The sequence below is a fragment of the Lissotriton helveticus genome, chromosome 10, assembly GCF_964261635.1.
Source record: "Lissotriton helveticus chromosome 10, aLisHel1.1, whole genome shotgun sequence".
Lineage (NCBI taxonomy): Eukaryota > Metazoa > Chordata > Amphibia > Caudata > Salamandridae > Lissotriton > Lissotriton helveticus.
The window spans coordinates 605,183,080-605,204,716 of NC_136071.1; the positions used below are offsets into that span (position 1 = coordinate 605,183,080).

General features: G+C 42.0%; 1 protein-coding gene across 6 annotated transcripts in view; it reads left to right on the forward strand.

The window, feature by feature from the left end:
* The window catches only part of NLRC3 (NLR family CARD domain containing 3), a 1,163,446-nt gene that overhangs the window by 630,758 nt on the left and 511,051 nt on the right, over positions 1 to 21,637 (forward strand). For all 6 annotated transcript variants that reach the window (XM_078663141.1, XM_078663145.1, XM_078663144.1 and 3 more), the window contains one exon: positions 12,100 to 12,183. In XM_078663141.1, the coding sequence (XP_078519267.1) occupies positions 12,100 to 12,183 (84 nt within the window). The remainder of the gene's footprint in view (positions 1 to 12,099; positions 12,184 to 21,637) is intronic.

Here is a 21,637-nt window from a genome sequence, read left to right on the forward strand (position 1 = left end):
CAGGAGGCCAGACTTGTGTCTGTGGCAGCAGCATCCATTTTGTGATGCTTAGGCTCTGGTTAGTTTTAACCGCGTTTACTGTTAGCAACATGTCTTCTCCCTCTAGAAGGGTGGAATGCTACCCCCGTCACCAGAATTGGCGAGGGGGTAGTATTCCAAAGCGTATGACACCTCACACGACATGTTTCGATAAAGCCAAACCAAAGATAGCATCTAACCGCGAGGATTATAATGCACTTAAAAGTATATGGTATGGCAATACCCTGGAACAGTTATAAGGACATGGTTCCGAAAGCTGCAGACAGGCTGAGCTCATGCTAGAGCACCATTTCACATAAAACCAAGCATTCTGCCTCCAGGATTCTTAAGGCCTGCCATAGGAGTGACTTATAGGTGTATATGTGTCCAGATATAGGTTTAGACATAGGTATACTATATCTAAGCAAGGGGTGATTACACGACCTTGCCCCAGCTGAGTGATCAGCCAGTTGTGTCAGTTTGAATGGCCAGCCAGGGGTGGCAAAAGATATGCTGCAGCCCCTGGTAGGCCTTGGATGCACCTATGCCCTGGGTACCTATAGTACTCTGTACAGGGGCTCATAAGGTGACCCAATCCCAATTGGTGATGTACCTAAAGTACATGATTGTGAATTTAGAGAGAGAACAGCAGGGCTGTGGGTCTGATTAGCAGGCCCACAGCCACATTAAGTCGAAAACCAGTGAAGCAAAAAGCAAAAAATGGGGTGACCATAGGATAGCAGACCCTACTCTCCTACAGGGCTATCCAAAACAGAGCCTCTTTAAGGGCGGAACACCTTCCAGGCAATCAGAACACAACAGCAGACACGCTAAGCAGGCTCAAGTCCTCATGCCACGAATGCGAATTGCATCAGGGGACACAACATCCCTCCCCAGTGGGGCAAGCCAACCATAGATCTGTTTGTCAATGTTAGAAGTTATCTACGTTCATGTAAAAGTGGCATTGTATGACCTCCTTTTGTGAAAAGGGTAAAAGTAGTGTAAATCAAACCTAAAAAATACAATTGTTTTAAAAAACGTATGTTTACAAAAAAGATGACACATTCAATCTCTTACTTAATCCTGTGGGTTGAAGAGTGTTTAAACGTTATACCCAGATGATTTAATTTGTGCAACAGTCTCCTGTTGTCCAGCTCAGGAGATGTGAAGGCTAGCTCTAAAACTTAAAATCTTAGCAGGCTAATATTATGTTTGTGCTCATTCCAATGTGTGGCCACACTGGACTTTGTTTTATGATTTCTTATGTTGCTTTTGTGCTGAGAAATTTGTATTTGAATCTTTCTCTCTGTTTTTCCGATGTAAAGCTTCCCACAGGGACATTTTGATGCATAAATACAATTCTTGTTGTGGCAAGTTGAAGAATGTTTTAACCGAAACCTATGCCCTTTAGTAGGATGTAAAACCGTATTGCCAAGTATCACATTGTTGCAATTAACATAATTGTTGCATTTCCTAGTACCTTGGCTGTGTCTGTTTTGTGTTTTTGTTGGTACTTTTCAGAATCTCCTTTAAGTTCTTTGATCTCTGGAAAGCAAACAAAGTTTTTTATGCAAATACGTTGCCAAGGCTGTTTTCAGTTTGGAGTATCTCCCAGTGCTTTTTGATTATATTCTTGATGGACGTACTTGCTGTGGAATATCTCGACAAAAAAGTCAATATCAGTGTACTGACTTTATTTGACTGTTTTAACAAATCACTCCTTGTGGAACCTTTTAAACAGTCCTCTGCTTTACTAAAACAGCTTAGTGATATCCTCAAACTGGAAATCTTTCCTTTTAATCTTGTAAAACTGTTTAGTAGCGTTCATTGCTTGAGGAAATTCTATTTAACCTCATGAATTGTGAGTAAGGTACGTGATTTTTTACCGCCTCTGGGTGGAAGCTGCAGAAATTAGGCCCATGATTTCTGCCTGTTGCTTTTCTGTATACATATGTCAAAATGGTTATACCTTCGATTTTGATCATCACATCTAGGAATTGGATTTCTCATTATGATGCATGAATCGTATGTGAGGATTTTTAGTGTTTGTGTCAGCTGTATTATTTTCCAAGCTTATTAAGGAATTGTTCCATATAATAAAAATGTAATCTATGTAATGAAGATAATGTAACAACCCATCCTTCCATTGCATGTTACTTAAATATCATCTTCATATTCAAACTTAGCCATGAATATATTGGCATAATTGGGGGTCTTGTGGACCCCATTGATGTGCTGCTTAGTTGTAAGTAAAATTGGTTATTCCTGTGTGAATAACTATGATAAAGATCAAATCTAACAATTCAAGCAAAAATACTTTTTGGGCTCAAATTTCACCTTTGCTCAGCAGCGCCCATTCCACTGCTTCTATTCATTCGTAATGAGGAAATAACGTGTACAAAGTATTAACGTCAGTGGTACATAACTATATCTCTAGTTGCTCTTGGATACTTACAGATTCACGTTTTTTTAAAGAAAATCTGCTGTTTCTCTGATATATGAACTAATTCCCTAAGTGATAGGTTGCAGAAATATGTTCAATTATTTCCCCATTGGCTCATGTATTGAACCACAATGTGAACCAATAGGACACAATGATGGAGTCAAAAGATCCTTGTGTATGTTAGGCAACATATCTAAATGTGGTCTGTAAGGGAATGTTGTCTGCATACATTTTTTAATTTTTATGCTGATCCAGTCATATCCCACTGCTTTATCAAGGATGGTATTGAGAATGCCTTGGAAGGTTATCATTAGCTCATGTTTCAATGTCATGTAAACCTGTTCATTTGCAACATGAGTGGTTTCTTTTGCCTTGTAAAAATGTTTGTTCCTGACCACCAATGAACCACCTTTGTCAGCCCAATGGAACTTTATATTGTAATTGTAGCCTAACTTTTTAGAATTACCCATCCTTTGTTTGTTCTATTATTGTGGCTTTTTTTGTTTTGTTCTTGAAGTTAACTTGATCTAGATCTCTGTGATCAAGGTTTCAAATGTATTAATAGCCTTGTGTGAAATAGGTGGAATTACATTATTTCATGATTTGGCTTCTCTGTACAAAGGAACATCCATTCAACTGTTTGTTCTTAATAGAAGAGAAAAAATACTTCAACCTGAGATTTCTTACAAATCCAAAAAACTGATATATCAATTTCTGGGCAGTTTGACTTGTGAGTAGGAACATAGGATGTATCCTTGTTCAATACATTAACCTATTCTTTTGACAAGGGTAAAGAAGAGATGTTCATAACTAGGTCTTGGCATGGCTGCTTAAGGTCATTTTTTCTTTTTCTTTTTCTTTTTCTTTCACTTTCTCTTTTTCCTTTTCTTTTTCCATGCTTTGTTTTCTGTTTGTTGATGTTTCTAGTGCATTGTTTTCTGCCTGACTTGTAGTTTAAATAAAACTGCTTTGCTGGTTTCTGTTTTCTCTGCTGATGTTGTAGGAGGGCCAGCATTTTGAGACATCGATACTTTTTTTCATAAAACTTTGTGATGGCTCTTACCTATTATTGACAGTTATGTTTCTGTCAATTTCACATCCATTATCGTAACACGACAGAAGTTGCACAGGACCATCCTAATTTAGCAGAAGACATCACTTTAGCTGCATAGATAGTGCTTGGTTGAGGTATGTTTTGGCGAAACGTCAGCTTTACGTGATTTGCTAAGGTATCGGGCTTTTGATCCACAGATTGTGTTGTATTGTTTTTTGGATGTATTGAACATTGTTTTTATAGGGATATAAAATCAAATGGTAAACCTATGTTTTGTGATTTATAAAGAGGTATCCTCATCATGAAGGTCCATTTGGGCAGGAAACAACTTGGGGTTAATCAACAGAGTTGTGTTGTTATGTATGGATTCCTAAGATGTTGTATAGAAAATAATCAGTATGGAATATGGTGATGTTCCTGAACTTAAATATAAACAAAATCATGTCATGGTTTGCAACAAAGTAGATATTTCTCTAATAATAATAATAATAAAAAGGTAACCTTAAATGGAGAAATCTATGTGGTGGAACTGATTTATTTATCTTTAGTGGTGAAACATGAAACACCATTTTTGGCAACAAAGAAAAAGTTTGAGCACCATGGAACTAGACTGCCCACTGAGAATAGCAGTTGTGTTCTGCTGCGTAACCAAATGATACCAAGGAAATAGCCAAATAGCCGAAGATGGCAGGGTGGTTACTCCACCTGCTGCAAAGATGTGTGTGTAACCTGAAGTTCACATGTTGAAATCCTAGTGAGTGGTGTTATCTCTGCAAAAAGCAGATTGTCAGCATTTAGAAGGCTGGATAATTTCCTTGAGTTTCCATTGTTCTCTTCCAGGAGATCCTCATCAATAGTCATAAGCACTAGAATATTCCCGTCCATGCGCGGGACCCCGGAAACACAATCATATATGTGCCCCACATATATGTATCTCCATATCTATATATATATATACATATATATATATATATATAAATAAGCAACTGCAGCCTCATATACACCAGAGCTGAATAATGCTGTAAGGACTTCCCATTATATCATTAAAAAACACACATTAGAAACAGGGAAAACAAGAGCATAACATGTTTTGAAACTGTTTTAATGCTCAGCAGTCAGCAGAAAACTCACATAGGACTGAAAGCATATACAGCTTCCAGGCTGCATTGCAAAAACACAGTCTAAAAAGACTGAAAAGCGAACTCATAGCCACATAGAGATAAACTGGCACCGTGCCTTTAAGGCAGTCATGACCCCCAGCTTCCCATCATGCCTCAGGGGTGACAGTTAGGTCAGTTGTTCTTTCCGGCTCCTTCAGGAAGGATCCTGGTAACACAGCTCCACTTCTTTCTGATTTTAGTCAGAAATAATCTTTACTTTTCTCAAATTGTTCACCTTACTTCGACGTCTTCTACCTTCTGAAGTAAGAGGCTGTCATTTTTTGACAGTTTTGGGCATTTTTTTTTTTTTTTGTAAACCTTTATTGGTATAGACAGGATTTACAAATCTGGGCCTACAACCAAACTGGCCGGCCATAATACGTGAAAGGAGTCAAGAAGTCCAGAATGGAGTTACAGAATCAATCGTAGAGAAACGTAAGCAATACAATCTTAAAAAGGGGGGGGAGAGAGGATTCAAACGGCCAGCAAACAGGAGCAAAGAAGGTTATTTTTTATAATAGGGCGATAAGGAGTATGACAGGCTCGGCGACAATATAGAAGAATCCGGATTCCCAAATCAAACCATCGGTAACAGAACGGCTAAAGGGCAGCCATGCAGGAATGTCAGCACTGTATATATCAGTATAAAAACAGGGCCGTGAACACAAGTCAGTATATAATTAAGAACAACTTTGCATCCCCACCACCCAGTAGCACATCGGAAACAGAACAAAGGGGCCGGAATAGCGACAACACCAAGACTAACCCGTCATACTAACCTTGGGAGAGAAGGAAAAAGGGAGGGGCGGGGGGAAAGAGGAAAGAAGAGAGGGAAAGGAAAACACAAACTGAAAGAGAAGACTGCCGCGCCTAAACAAGCGCCCCGTAGCAAGGAACACATAAAAGAGCAACAATATCAACAACGAGAAGGGCATGGGAGTCTCAATGGAAAGCAGCAAAAATACAAAAAGAAGAACAGCGACATTACAGACCCCACCCCAATCATACCACGGAAGGCAAGGACAGACGCGGCACTCCAATAAAGAGATACAAAAGGGCCATAGAACTGAGGAAAATAAAACATCAAATAAGACCCAACCCACCCATCCCACCCAGCACCCCTGCAGAAGGCTACGGCCTACCCTCCAAACAGCGCGCCTGTCGCCCTAAACCAGAACCCGAAATGTAGTAGAGACAAGAGAAAGGAAGAATATAGAGACAAAAAAGGACATCAAAACAAAGGAAATAAATGGGAGGGAGGAGCAAAAGGGCAGAAACAAATACGGTCGGCTACAGCCCTCCACCCAACCATACGATCATATTACATGTGAACCAGAACGACACAATCTCGAGCGCCAAAAAAACGTACGGGGGGGGGGTCTCCCACAGCACAATAATTATGAGCAACGTCGCCACAGATCCGTACATCAATAAACCACCGGGAGCCGTGCATCTCACCCCAGTCCCTTCCTAACCACAGTTACCACCCACCACAGGACAGTGTGAGGTAAACAACACGATGCGAGGCAAGCACACAATTGAAAGAGAGTACGAGCAAAACGTAGGCCAGGGAGGGCAATCAATAAGCAAGCGGGCAAAAGTTCAAATAGGCAGTTCAAATGTCTCAGCAATAGCAACAAGGGCAATAATAGACAGGAGTTCAGTCTCGCCGTTAGGAAAAGCGGGGATTTCCCTGCAAAATAGAAACACGACCTCATCAAGGCAACAACAGGCAGCGGTCCACCATTGGTCTCAGGCACCCGGGGAGGATCGGATCCCCGCACGACATCCAAGTCCCCAAACTCCAAACATCGAAGAGCAGGAGGTTCCAAATCCACCGGCCAGCAGACCCGTCGATGGATAGCGACAGTATCCCTCGTAGCAACCTGGGGAGGCGAGGCGGTGGCATCACTGAGGCAAGAGGGGACCATGAAGGAGCGTTCACCCAAGATGGCGGTGGAACGAATCGAGTCTTCCGGAGCACCGGGGGCCAGGGCCGCGCGTAAGGATCGTAAGGCATCAAGAACGTCTCCAATCGTAGGCTCACGCACACACGTCCAGGCCCCCGTGCAGTCCAGCAACCCAAGGCCGTCATCACGAGGAGACCCACAGCACAGGTCGTCGGTAGCCATTTTGTGAATTCAGCCTCCTCACCACCCTCCGCGATTCTCGGAACAGTTCACAAATGCGGGCCTTTACAGATTTCCGGGGGGACCCAGCAATGGCAGCCTCGGTGAAAAAAGGAGATTCGCCCAAGGCGGGGGGCCGTCTGCAATATCGCTGGCGCTCCTCTCAAACAGAGTCCGAAGACGAGGGTCCAGGGTCGATGGACGGAGCAGCGGCGGGGGGACCCCTTCCCACGATCAGTCCACGGAGCACCGCGCCCCGCACCAGCCTCACGGCCGTCAAGGCGGGCCCGGATCAGGGTCACCGGGATGTTCTCACAACGGCTCTCACCAGTGGCGCAGTCTCTCGGCCGGGGCCGACGGTCACCACAACGCCAGGCCGGATCCGATAGGCGAGGCCCCGGTCTCAACACCACGAGGGCCCAGGTCCCTTCGGGGGGCACAACTTCGGAACCGCAGCACGCCGGAGTCTCCAGGCCAAACGGTGAGTAAGAGCGAAACGTTGCGTTGCTATTTCTTCGGAATTGTGTCGTCTCTGGGCAGGATATACAACAGGATAGGCGAGTCAGGCCAGAGGGCTGACGGAGCCGAGCTACAAGGCGACCATTACGCTCGCGAGCTTGGCTCCTCCCCCAGTTTTGGGCATTTTTTACCTCTCAAAATGCCATCCCTTTTTGACACCTGTCCTTCTTGTAGTAAAAAGAAGGCCAAGACAGACTTGCATGAAGTCTGTTTCCTTTGTCTACCTGAGGACCATGACTCCAAGACCTGTTCTCACTGCCAGTCTCTGTCTAGGAGATCTTTGAAAGACAGAGAAAGGATCCGCCTTTATGGCCTAGCAGAGAAGTCTTCAAGAGGAAGGTCTCCGGTGAGGAAGGGTTCCAAGCGGTCTAGAACGCCATCTAGAACCAAGGCTTCTCATCCTTCGACATCAGCGTCGGGCTCGGCACTGAAGAAACAACCACTTTTTGTCTAAAAAACGCCTTTCGACAGCGGGCTCGCCGTCGAGAGGACCTGCTGACCAAGATGGATGGGAAGATTCTCCATCCCAATCTTCCCTCGATGAACTTGGCAGCATGGCTCCTGAGGTCCTCCAATACGGACATTTGAGACTGCCACAAGATTGCATGAACATTTTGAAAGAGGCCAAAAGACCTTCCACAAGAGCGTCATATGCGTTCAAGTGGAAAAGGTTCTTCCTTTGATGTGTAGAACATCACTTTGATCCTACGAAGGGACAGGAGGATGTCAATCTTCCTTACCTTTACCTTACCTAGCTAAGTCAGGGTTAAAGTATGCCTCGATTAGAGTTCACTTGGCTGCCATTACGGCATATAGGAAGTCACCCAACTAGCCTTCTTTTTTCGAAATGCAGGTGGTCAAGGACTTCTTACAGGGGTTGAAAAAAGTATATCTTCCTGTTCGAAACCCTTCTCCTCCATGGGAGTTGAACCTGGTCATGGCCAAATTAATGGGCCCGCCTTTTGAGCTCATTCACAAGGCCTCTTTGCAGCACTTATCTTTCAAGGCCGCTTTTCTGGTAGCAATAACATCAGTATGCAGAGTAAGTGAAATCCAGGTGCTGTGTGCGAAAGAGCCTTACACTGTATTTCACCATAACAGGGTTGTCTTAAGGGCTCATCCTTCTTTTTTGCCTAAGGTTGTGTCTGATTTTCATATTAATCAGTCAATCTCCCTGCCATCCTTCTTTCCAAACCCCACGGTCCCTGCGGAGAGGTCGTTACACTCCTTGGACCTCAGAAGGGTTCTTAAATTCTATCTAGAGGGAACCAAGGGTATAAGAAAGACAGATCAGTTATTCCTGAATTATGGTGCCATGAGGACAGGCTTCCCAGCTTCTAAACGATCCATTTCCTGGTGGATTGTGTCCTGCATATAATTGGCTTACCAGCTGGCTAAAAGACCCTTGTTGTTGTCGCCTAAACCACACTCCACTACGGGGAAAGCGGCCACAATGGCTTTCTTGCATGATGTCCCAATGTCAGAAATATGCAAGGCTGCGACCTGGAGATCGGTTCACACCTTCACCAGGCATTATTGCCTAGAATCCGATTCCAGAGCGGAGACTCAAGTAGGCCAAGCCTCCTTGAGGAACCTGTTCAGATAGTTATCTGGCTATCTTGGCTTAGTTTTCTGAGCTTATTGTTAAATGTACCTTTATTTTCCTTTGCCCGCAGGTGGATGAGGTGAGGCTCGCTATTCTATTCTAGTGCTTATGACTATTGATGAGGAACCCCTGGAAGAGAAGGAGTAGTTACTTACCTGTAATCCTAGTTCTCTTCCAGGGGTATCCTCATCAAAGTCATAAGCAACCCTCCCCCCTCCCCGGACAAAGGATTATGGTATTTTGAAGGTATTGTCAACTCTTTGTGCCATGGCTTTTTAGTCACCTCAAAGAACTACTGACCTAACTGTCACTCCTGAGGCATGATGGGAAGCTGGGGGTCATGACTGCCTTAAAGGCACGGTGCCAGTTTATCTCTAGTTGGCTATGAGTTAGCTTTTCAGTCTTTTTAGACTGTGTTTTTGCAATGCAGCCCGGGAGCTGTATATGCTTTCAGTCCTATGTGAGTTTTCTGCTGACTGCTGAGCATTAAAACAGTTTCAAAACATGTTTTGCTGTTGTTTTCCCTGTTTCTTATGTGTGTTTTTAATGATATAATGGGAAGTCCTTACAGCATTATTCAGCTCTGGTGTATACGAGGCGGCAGTTGCTTATTTGTATATATATATATATATATATATATATATATATATATATATGTATATATATATGGAGATACATATATGTGGGGCACATATATGATTGTGTTTCCGGGGTCCCGCGCATGGGTGGGAATATTCTAGTGCTTATGACTTTAATGAGGATACCCCTGGAAGAGAACTAGGATTACAGGTAAGTAATTAATCCTTTTTGGCCATTTGAAATTAACCCTTTCTCACTACTCTCACCCTTGAAGAAGACTGTTTAGTGTTCTGTCTCTATCATTGCATCTTTCTTTGCTACAGTATACAATCACTTCTGTTTATTGGTTGCACAGGGCACTGATAAGTCTCTAGTAATATTCACAACCCTTTTTAAATAAACAAATTAATATGAAATATTGTGGATAAATACACGTGTTCTGGAGGGATAGTCAGTATTTATTGCACCTGATAAAATATGTCACACCAGGGTTCAGAGTTTATCAGTTGTGATAAATAGCACTTATTCAGATTTTTTCCCAGTAATGGGGAATAGCATGTGAATTTTTGGTAAGTACCGCTTTAAAATCCTCATGTCTGTGTAATTACCTTGCCTTTACCCCTGTTTAATTCTGGTAGACTTAACCTTCTGAAATTTAAGAGGGTGTACACTTTATTGAACCCACTAATTATCAGATTTAATAAAGTCTACACAACTCATAGAAGTATTTGCACCAGGTTACATTTTTTTTGGGTCAGCCATAATCACGGCCCTCGTCTGTTAACATTGTCGGTTACTGAGGTTTAAACCCCATCCGTTATCAATAGGAATTTTATTCCCGGAAACTTTAACTTATTGGAACTGTAAACACAGTAGGGCAACATTGTGCTGTAAAGCTCTGGAAAGCACCCCCATCAGACCTTCTCTGTTTCCTTTCATCCTAGGATCTCTACGCTTGATCTACAATTCTCAAATCCTCTCCTTTGGCCAATCAAAGGGTTTGCAATCGCCAAAACACTTTTACAAATGTACTAAGGTCAAATAACGATTCAGAAAAGTTTTTGGGGGTTTACGCCACTATACTTAAATAGGTATTTGAAAGGAGCATGTTCAAGGTGTGCCTTCCAAATAACGATTCCTTATGATATGTATTAATGTTTTGTGAAGAAAATCCAGTCGCAAAAAATTAATATTTTACTGACTTCTCAAAGGAGGTGATAACTATTGTCAAAAAGGGAGGAGTATGTAACGGACCCCTTCTCCTTTGTGAATGTTGAAACACATTTATTCAGAGTAGGCAGTTGTCGATTCCATCACTGCTTACTCCTACAAAAAAGTTTGTGAAACTTTTTTTTTAATGCATCTGTTTTATTTTAAGGAAAATTAGCTGCATTTAAAGAAATATGATGGATTGCTCTATTTAAAAGCAATCACAAACATGGTGGTCTGCTGACCTCATCAGGCTACCATCCCTGTTGGGCAATTGATCTATGGACTAATACATTGATTCGCAAAATGACCATTTATAGTGGATCACAATATGATCTTCCACATTAATATGCATGAGGTGGGTCGCAAACTCTGACACACTATACGATTGGCACAATCACAGCGATGGTAGCCTGCTGGGATCAGCAAAACACCATGCCTCTGATTGCTTTTCAATAAATAATTTTTTATTTTTTTTATTTAGCCTGTTGTCGTACAAGGATAACTAGATGTGTTTAATAAAAAAATGAAATATTTTACAAACGTTTTTAGGAATTAGTAGTGGTACCACAGACCAATGTCTACTTATTCACAGAAGGATAGGGGTCATTTGAGGACCCCTTCCCTTTTGTTAATGGGCTATCGCTACCTTTCAGTAATCTGTAAAATATTAATGTTTTATGACTGGATTGCGACCCAGAACATTAAAACACCCCATTGCGAATCGCTGTTTGGAAGGGATACACACTCTAAACATTCCCCATCTAAATATAGTTTCGGTATGTAGTGTCAAATCTAACAGTGATTCAGTAACAAATTGCAATTTGGGTTTGGTAGATACCAGAAGGTGTTTTGCAGTTACAAAGCGTTCGATTTTGAGAATCGGACCTTTTGCAACCCAAAAATGCCTTAGTACATTTTACTTATAATTCTTCTATTGGGATCTGTATATCAGATTTGCACACACATTACTCCAGTTTCTGCTAGTAGGACATGTTTAATAAGTACTTAAACAGAAAAATTAATAATGAAAATCTAATTAGGCTGTAGTTGTGCCCGTCAAGGAGTATCATCCAATCGTATTTGGTTTAGGTAGAGAAATATTCCAGTGGGAGGTTACTGTAGGATAACTGTCTTGACTGCAAACATCTAACTTTTCTTTATCTGTTGTGCAATATGCAAACAAAACTTAATAGCAAAGGTTCACATCACCAAATCGTTAATCAGCCTATGATGCCATCTACCATGCATTTATCATCTCTTCCAGCAGCACCTATTACGATATTTGTTCTTGATTCTTCTAGCTGATATGGCTGGGGGAATGTGCCTAGATATACTTAATGTGTCTCTTCTCAATACTTTCACTTTCATCCTCTTTGCAGCTTGCAAAAGAATGCAGTCGGGCCCACAGGAGCCAGGAGGTTTGCTGAGGCACTGAAGATTAACACCAGCCTCCAAGAACTTCTGTAAGCCTGCATCATTTGTTCAGTTACAATACTGAAATGGGAATGAAATACATTAAGTTGAGCTGGGGCATTTGTCCTGCTGCGTGCCTTACATCACCACCAAAGGTGGCATATTTACAACCTCACCTGCCTTTGAATTGTTAATCCTGGGGTATGTCTTGCTGCTTTATTGAAGAATATTAGGTGGTCATTTCATTTCATTAAACTTTATTCGGTTCACATAATAGGAAACCATAAAAGTTACATAATACCATTAAATTACAAATCGTCTATAAAAATATGCAAGACACAAAATACATTCCCAAACATACAGTACAGTAATTCCATTATGTGTTCAATTATTAAAAAGAGGAGGGCATCACATTGATTCAATTGTTAAAAAGTTAATTCATAAAATACGTCATCCAGATCCCTTAACCTTAATGAACATTTCAGAAATCCAGCCACGAACGGAATACATTCTGGTTTTAATAGTTGTAAAAAATAGAGAGCGGGGCGTACCTGTATAAAATTTAACTTTTTTAAAAGAGATTTTTAAAAAAGCCTCCTTGGGGTTTCATAAAATTTACAGAAGAACACAAAGTGCAGCAGATCCTGTGGAGACATATTGGGCCAGATGTAGGTAGAATAGATTTACCGATTCTTAATTACCGAAAATTACCGAATTTTACCGATTCGGTAATTAAGAATCGGTAAATCTGAGGGGTGGATATGTAGGTATTCCAGATGTGCTGGAATACCGAATCGGAACAATTCGGTATTTACCGATTCGGTAAATACCGAATCGGTAATACCCATTCATTCCTATGTGCTTTGAAGCCCATAGGAATGAATGGGCATTACCGATTCGGTATTTACCGAATCGGTAAATACCGATTTTCACAAGGGTGCAGGGGGTGTCACTTTGACACCCTCTGGCCCCCCAAAACAGGCTCGGGTGCCATGTGGCAGGCATACATGCCCTAAGGGCAGGTCTGCCTGTCATATGGCATAGGTGTGCATGCACACATGTGCATGCACACCGGAATCAGTATTTTACCATCAAATTGGATTTGAAGGTAAAATACCGATTCGGTAAGGCTTTTGGGACTCAGAAGAGTCCCACCTACATCTCAGATTTACCGCCTCGGTAAAAATACCGATTCGGTATTTTACAGATTCGGTAAATTTACCGAATCGGTAAATTTACAGATTCTGTAAAACATTGCCCCTACATACCGAAAACCCATTTACCGGTCGGTAACGGCCAAAATCGGCCGTTACCGGTCGGTAAATGGCCTGAAACGGCCACCTACATCTGGCCCATTGTCGCAGCCACAGGGTGCTAGCACTTTGCCTTTGTAACTCCCCTTCGGAACAGCTAATAAAAGATGGAAATAATCCATTCTGAACCTGATTAATAAAAAGCGCTCGTGGGCAGATAACGGCCACAATAAGTATGGCTCCAGTTCTAGAGATGACTTAAGCATCATGTGCTTGCGGACACTATTCTTTAACAGTTCCGTCTCCTCTCTTTTCATTTTTTTACGCAAAATAAAAGAGTGTTTTACAAAAGCCACGTCTGCCCTAGTAATACAATCAGGTGTTAAAAACAGGACCGGACGCCCCAGCTCACTAAAGCACCCCATTAAATACTTTAACCACGGTATGTCAATCATGTGGTCCAGGCTCAAAGTCTCTTTTAGTATTTTTTGAGTAAGGTCTAAATTTTCGTTTAACCAACATTTGAGCCAGAAAATTAGTGGGCGCATAGCCAGAATATCACAAATATATGGAAGGCCAGTTTCTACGTGAACTATTAAGTTTGCAGTCCCTTTAGGAACACCCAGCAGCTGCTTTAAAAAGTCATTTTCCGTCAGCTGTAAACCCTCTAGACCAGTATACCCCCATAATTCGCTCCCGTAGCTAGCTATCGATACACTCTTAGCTTGATAGATCTTCAACATTGCAGCCACTGGGCGGTTGCCCATTTTAGCTCCAAAGTTAAATATCGCTGTGTTGGCCCTGGTCACCTCTCCCCTTTTCTTTTTTAGTAGTGTGCCCCAGTTCAGGCGATCATCCAGTAGGACGCCCAAATAGGAGAAGGTTGGGGATATTGGCACTCTTTCTCCGTTCACCTTAAAGGGAAACTGCTTTTTGGAGCGCAGGATTTAGTTATTTATGGCCAGATCCCTATCAGCCATAAACCCACGAAAAGCATCAAGCAGGGTTTGTAAACTTTTGGGGGGTATGTGCTAGAAGGACTGCGTCGTCTGCATATAGCAGGACGGGCAGTCCCCGGCGTCCCACATACGGGAAATCAGCCCCGGTTTCCAACAAAGTCTTGTCTAAGTCATTGATATAGAGGTTGAAAAGAAAAGGGGCTAAAATATACCCCTGGCGTACCCCCCTTTCTGTGTTAAAGTTCCTGGTTACCTTGAGGTCCTGGGCATATCTGATATTCACCCTAGTATCTCTATGTAATTCCATCAGGAAGTCCACCAAATTTGACTCCACCCCCATGGCCCTCATGGACATGCCACAACTTTCCCCGGTTGACACAGTCAAAGGCGGAGGAAAGATCCATGAAGGCCATGTAGATTATCCCTGGGCGGGCAATGGTGTACTTTCCGAGGATTAAATAGAGATTAAGGTGGTCTATTTGCACACTATGCCTGCATTGGAGCAGAATACTTCATTCATTTCGGTATTGCGATAGTGGGAAACCACTCAGCAAATGTGTGCCTCCAAAATGGGATCTTGCCAATAAAAACGAGTTCACAGTGTGGGTTATCCAAGAGATCAACAATTTCACACAATAGTTATGTCTAATTTTGTATACAGCATTATATACTACCGGCCACCTGTGTGGTCGGGTATTTCTGCTTGAGTGTTGGAACTAACAGGAGAATTCCCACGCAGAAAAAAAATAAAATTGTTACAGAGGTTAGAGACTGGAATTTCATTTTCTATTATGTGAGAGTCCTTTTAAAAAACAAAGATACCCCTCCTGCATGACAAGGTAGAGAGAAACCCAGCGTATTACCTAGTGAGTTCTCCTTCCTGTGTTTTTGAGTCTTGAATTGGAAGTGGAGGAGAACCAACTCATAAAAACTTCTAGCTCCTGGTTATCTTGATTTGGTATTTTTTTCACAGGGGTTAATACTGGTGGTCAGCAGTGTGGTAGGGTATTTGTGCTAGAGTGTTGGCACTAATGGGAATCCTGTAAAGGCCCTGCAGAAGCTCAAATTGGTTTACCTTCTGGAGTTTCAGGTCGCAACAGAGCTCATGGTTGGTGTCTCCAGGAGAGTAATTCGAGGGCTGTCCGGCTTGAATTCTAAAGCTGGTTAGTGTTACTTAAGCTAACTAGCTAAGTCCTTGTTTTTCAGACCTGATGAACAATGACACGCAAGAATGGAGTATGAGAGAATCCCTTTCGGGGTTCCCCTCTCCGCACCTTTTGGGAACAGCCTTGACACACTCCTGATCCCAAGAACCTCAACATGAAACAGGAATAGTAACACAAATACCAAGTAACTATCAAACAACCATTTTAACCCAATGGAAAAGATAAGAGCAAACTCTGCGACTTTGAAACATATAAATGCGTATGCACGGTTTCTTTCAGAGAAACCTCAAAAGTATGTTGCAAGCCCACACCTTATTGCACACTTCACGGTGTTAATCAGATTTACGGTGTGCATCACCCACATCGGTTTGAATGCTCACAACCTTCCCAGATGGGCCACAAAAGTATGATGAGAAGCAGAAGCCTCAACTTTGAGTGAGCTGACAGTTTGTGTTATCTTGAATGTGCAAACAGGGTGATCTAGGTTTCTTGATGTAATCTTACATCGAAAGGTAGACATTAAAACACGAAAGGTAGACATTAAAGTTGAGGCACCTGCTGAAAGGACTTGGGAATGGGTAAGAGCGCTACAAAGTTTAAGCAACATGACTATTTCAAACATCACCTCTCTACACCTTAAGGTCTTAAGTGTTCTGGCTTCCCTCGGTAAGAGAATGGCTGTAATTATTTACATTTAACCCTTCCACACTGTGTTTAAATGGTCGTAAACATATGACTTTTGGTTATCATTCTTTGAGGAACACTTGCAGTGAATCTTGATAAGTGTATCACTTTCTGTAGTGGACGGTAGCTAGGACTTCTGAGCGGCCACATGAATTCAGAATTCGACTGAAAGTGTGGGTAGTAGAACATAAGGAGTTTGTATCAGTCCTGTCCAAGATCTAAGAACTAAGGGCCAGATGTAGGAGCCCTAATACCGATCGGAAACGGCCGATTTCGGCCGTTTCCGACCGGTATTAGGGTTTTCAGATGTAGGGGGTTTAAAATTATAGAATCTGTATATTTACCGATTCGGTAAAATTACCGAATTGGTAAATTACCGAATCGGTAAATATACCGATTTTGTAATTTCAAATGTAGGTGGCACACTTTACAGTGCCACAGGCCCTTAAGAGTCTGTATTTTACCACACAATCCTATTGTGTGGTAAAATACCGAATTCAGGTGTGCATGCACATCTGTGCATGCACACCTGTGCAATGTGACACACAGACATTCCCTTAGGGCATGTATGTGCCACATGGCACACAAGCCTGTACTTGGGGTGCTAGAGGGTGTCAAAGTGACACCCCCTGCACCCTTGCAGGATTCGGTATTTACCGATTCTGTAAATACAGAATCGGTATTTCCCATTGATTCCTATGGGCTTTGAAGGCCATAGGAATCAATGGGAAATACCGATTCTGTATTTACAGAATCGGTAAATACCGAATTTTACAGATTCGGTAATTCAGATTTTAAAATTACCTACATCTGCCCCCTTCCCATTTACAGACTCTTAAATACCGAATCGGTAAAATTCGGTATTTAAGAGTCTGTAAATGGGAATTACCTACATCTATACCCAGATGTATAAATATCTGGTCGCAAAATTCCGGTCATAAATTGCACCCACTAAAGATTTTTAAGAACCGACATATGTACTAATAGGTCCGTTCTCAATCATTCTCATCCTAATGGGTCAGAATCTGACCTACCTCATGAATATTAGTGAGGTGGGTTGTAAATTGCGACTCGCTACAATTGAATGGCATTACGACAATATTGGTTTGCCGGCGTTCAGCGGAGTACCATATCTATGAGTGCATTTCAATAAAATATATTTTTTTTAATGCAGCTTTTTTTCTAAAAGAAAATCAGGCTGTATTTCAAAAGAAAAGTTGACTTGTTTTTAGTGTGATTGAGAGTTTACAGTGGTTCCGTGGACCACTGTCCACTCCCAAACAAACATTTTTTAACATTCACAAACTGGAAGGTGCCCCAAAGGGATCCCTTCCTATTTGCGAATGTTTTACTACCTCAACTTGGTTGTCGGGACCTTTTCGATGGTTTACAATTGCTATTTCAGTCCTAAACCATTGATACATATTGATAGCCATCACTGTTTGGAAGAGACACTTACAACCACCCCTTCCAAATAGTGATTCTTTATCCATTTCTAAACCTATCTTTGAGTTGACAAAAAGTTACAGACTACTAAATAGGTTTAGTACATTGCTAAAAGCACTTTTTTGGTCTTCAACTGAAAAATTGTTATGCCCATCTGGCCCTAGGTTCCCTTTGTTTAAACGGATTGAGTTTAGCCTCTTGCTCCCCGCCGATAAAAGCATTTTGCTTCTTCCAGATACCCTGCACCTCGAGGGCCATTGATAGTGTGGGATTCTTCATGTATTGACTACCAGCCCCGTAGAAGTATCTACCTGACAGTCTTTGCCAACAAGATATTTCAACAGAATTCTAGGAAGACGCTTTAAGCAAGCAATCTCCGAAGTAGGTAATCCTAGAGATATAACCCAAATATTAATTGTACTCTTAATTTAACTTGGAAATGCTTCCTCTGAGTCCTAGTGCTATGGTAACATTTTTTTCTTCTGTATTATACCCATGAATACCCATAAAGCGACCTCTCATATCTATAATTAGAGCATGGGTACTCACAAACATTTTCCCGGGACCTCTTATTTACACATTACAACTAGACCATTTTTATATGAAACAGAATCACACATTATGTTTGTTCAATTTAATGCTGTTACTGCAATATCTTTTTACTTTATAAAAAAAACTTTCTACATGTATTTTTGGGATTTTAAAACATTATAAATAGGATTTGGCATCATCGTTGAAGATTTTTATCTGTACCTGAAATCATTTATAATTTATTATATAAAGAGAAAACATGATATTTAGTTATACTTTTAAAGAGTGCTTTATCATCTGGCTAGGTAGATATTTCTCCTAGCCAGCCAGTTTAAATTAGCAAGCATTATTCACTTTAAAGCCTGCACACCAGCTTTTTTTACACATCTGTTTCATTTTATTGATATAATCTTATGCCATGTGTATTATTAGATTCAGTTAACATTTTGTACATCTACTTGACCAAAGCGCTGTCTCCCAGCTTGGATTGAAGTGTGCCCTGGTAGCTATGGCAAGAGCGGCTTTGTTCGTCATTTAGAGGACCCTCAAAGTCATGCTGTTCACTCTGTGTGTTTTTCAGTAATTCGCTGGTCATTCAATAATGGTCGCCTAAGTTGCACGTCACAGACATCTTTGCTACTTTGCCGCTGGTCGATGTGTTCTTCTCTGCCCAGTGAGTTATGAGAGTTATGGGGAAGTGCTCCTCGATTTAAAAAAAAAAAACTTTATTCAATATGTTTGCACATTTGGCCAGGGACTTTATTCACCCACCCTTCCTCCCCCAACTTGAGGGGCTTTGTGGGTTTCACAGGGCATAACATTAAACATTTCAGTTGTTTTTATTTATTTATTTTATTTTATTTTCAGAGTTTTGTATAGTGCGAACTAGATCCTTGCAGATATCAGAGCGCTTTACATACATATGAGAGAAGAACGCAATACAGAGATCATAGTACAAATGAGCGGCAAACGTAGAAGAGAACTTAATAAAGCAATATGTGCATGGGGCGTACAATGTCAGGTAGTCGAGAATGATTGTGTGGTCAATTCGGCATTGAGATAGAAGGGGGAGGCAAATAGGCATACAGTAAATGCGTATTTAACGTTCAAGTGAATTTAGCCAGAAGGATAGATTTTACTTCTTTTTTGAAGGAGGCAGTGGATGAGATGAGTCTTGTTTCTGGCGGGAGGGCATTCCAGATCCTGGGGGCCATCCCTGAGAAGGAACGCTTGTAAGTTTTTTTCTTGAGGAATCTTTGTGGTTTCAAAAGGAGAGTTTCTGTGTTTCTTGTGGATCTTGAGCCTCCTGAGAGTGTCAGTTTCTGAGCAATGTAGCTGGGAATGCTGTGATGTAAGGCTTTGTGCGTAATGCATGCGATTTTCAGGTGTATTTTGGCTTTGAGCGGTAGCCAATTCAGAGATTTTAAGTCCGGAGAGATGTGTGAGCGTTTTTTTGATCCAGTTATGAGCCTTGCTGCAGCATTGATGGAAGGTCTTAATGGAGCGGTTGTTGGAAGAGAGAGACCACAGAGGGCAGTACTATTTATTTTATTTATTTTATTTTATTGAATTTGTATTGCGCTCAGCTACCCATAAAGGGTTTCCCGGCGCCAGGGAGAGCCTAAAGAAGAAAGATAGGTAGTTGCTGAAACAGGAAAAGCAGAAAACATTTGACCAACTAAAACAAAAAAGTTTTTAGCTTTTTGCGAAAAGCCAGAAGATTGGTCTCCGTTTTGAGCGTCAACGGAAGAGCATTCCACATCTTCGGCCCCAAATGGGCAAAAGAGCGGCCTCCCATTTTTGTCAAGCGAATTCTAGGAATTACAAAATTGGCTTGATTTGATGACCTAAGGGGACGATTTGGCTGGTATGGCCGGACAAGATTGTGCAAGTATGTGGGAGCGGAACCCTGACGGATTTTAAACATAAGGCACAAAGTTTTAAAAGCTACACGGTCAGCAATTTTTAACCAATGAAGGTCACATAGGGCTTGTGTTGCAGACATTCTACGTGGAACATTGCACAAAAGGCGGGCAGCTGAGTTCTGCACAACCTGGAGTATATTCATTGTAGCTCTATCAGCTCCCAGATAGAGCACATTGCCGTAGTCGATACGGGACATTACAAGAGCCTGGACAACAGTTCGACGAGTAGACTCAGGCAGCATCCATAGGATCTTCTGCAACCAGCGTAGAGTATTAAAGCAGATTGCAGCGACCTTAGTTGCCTGTTGACGCATCGAGAGTTTCTCGTCGATTAGAAAGCCGAGGTTACGAACAACTGGCACGGGGGTAGGCAGTGGACCCATGTCACTGGGCCAGTGTCTAGAACCCCACAGATCTTTATGTTTGCCAAGTACGATAACCTCGGTCTTATCACCATTGAGTTTTAGCAAGTTAACCTGCATCCAGGCTGCAACCCGAGAAAGGCCGATTTTAAGGGCAGAGGTGTCCTGAGACCTACTGTCAGACAGGGAGAACACGATCTGCGTATCGTCTGCATAGGAGTAAATAGACAGACCGGCGTCCTCTACAATCGTAGCAAGGGGTCTGATGTAAATATTGAACAACAAAGGGCTCAATATAGACCCCTGCGGAACGCCGTAAGCAGATGAACAGATCGCCGATTCAGCTTTGGTTGAAAATACCTGAAAGGTGCGCTCATTAAGAAATGAAGCCACCCAGGCAAGCGCAGATCCTGCAACACCAAGGGAGTGAAGGGACTCTAGAAGAATGGAATGCGACACGGTATCAAAAGCTGCGCTTAAATCCAATAGTATAAGCGCAAAGGTCTCGCCACTATCAATACCGTGTCGGAGTCGCTCAGTCACCCCCAGGAGTGCGGATTCGGTGGAATAATTAGCGCAAAAGCCTGATTGGGATGGATGGAGATATCCCGTATTTTCAACAAATTCATTTAGCTGAAAGTTGACATGACGTTCTAGTATCTTAGAACAAGCTGGCAGCAGGGATATAGGCCTGAAGTTGGCCAGGTTAGTAATGTCCATACCAGATTTCTTCTGTAGGGGAACGACCATGGCGTGTTTCCATTCCTGTTCCACCCGAGATTCACTGAGAGAGATGTTAAGTAACCTCATTAGGAATCTACGTGGTTCAAGGTCAAGTTGTTTCAATATCCTCATAGGGACAGGGTCCCGAGGAGATCCTGACCTGATGCTTTTTAGGCACGACAGGAAGGAAACATCATCAAATAATTTCCAGTTGTGCAGAAACTCAGTGGGAGGGACAGAGACATTACAGCAAGAGCCAGATAAGAAGGGATCAATAGGGGGTGGAAGGGAAATTAAGGATTGGTGAATGTCTTGAACCTTCGATATAAAAAAGTCCGCAATAGCATTACAATGTTTACCATCTAAAGCCGGCAACACAGGAACAGTGTCAGCACCTGTAAGTTTATTGACAGTAGCAAAAAGAGTCCGAGGACAATTTTGCACTGCAGTGATAG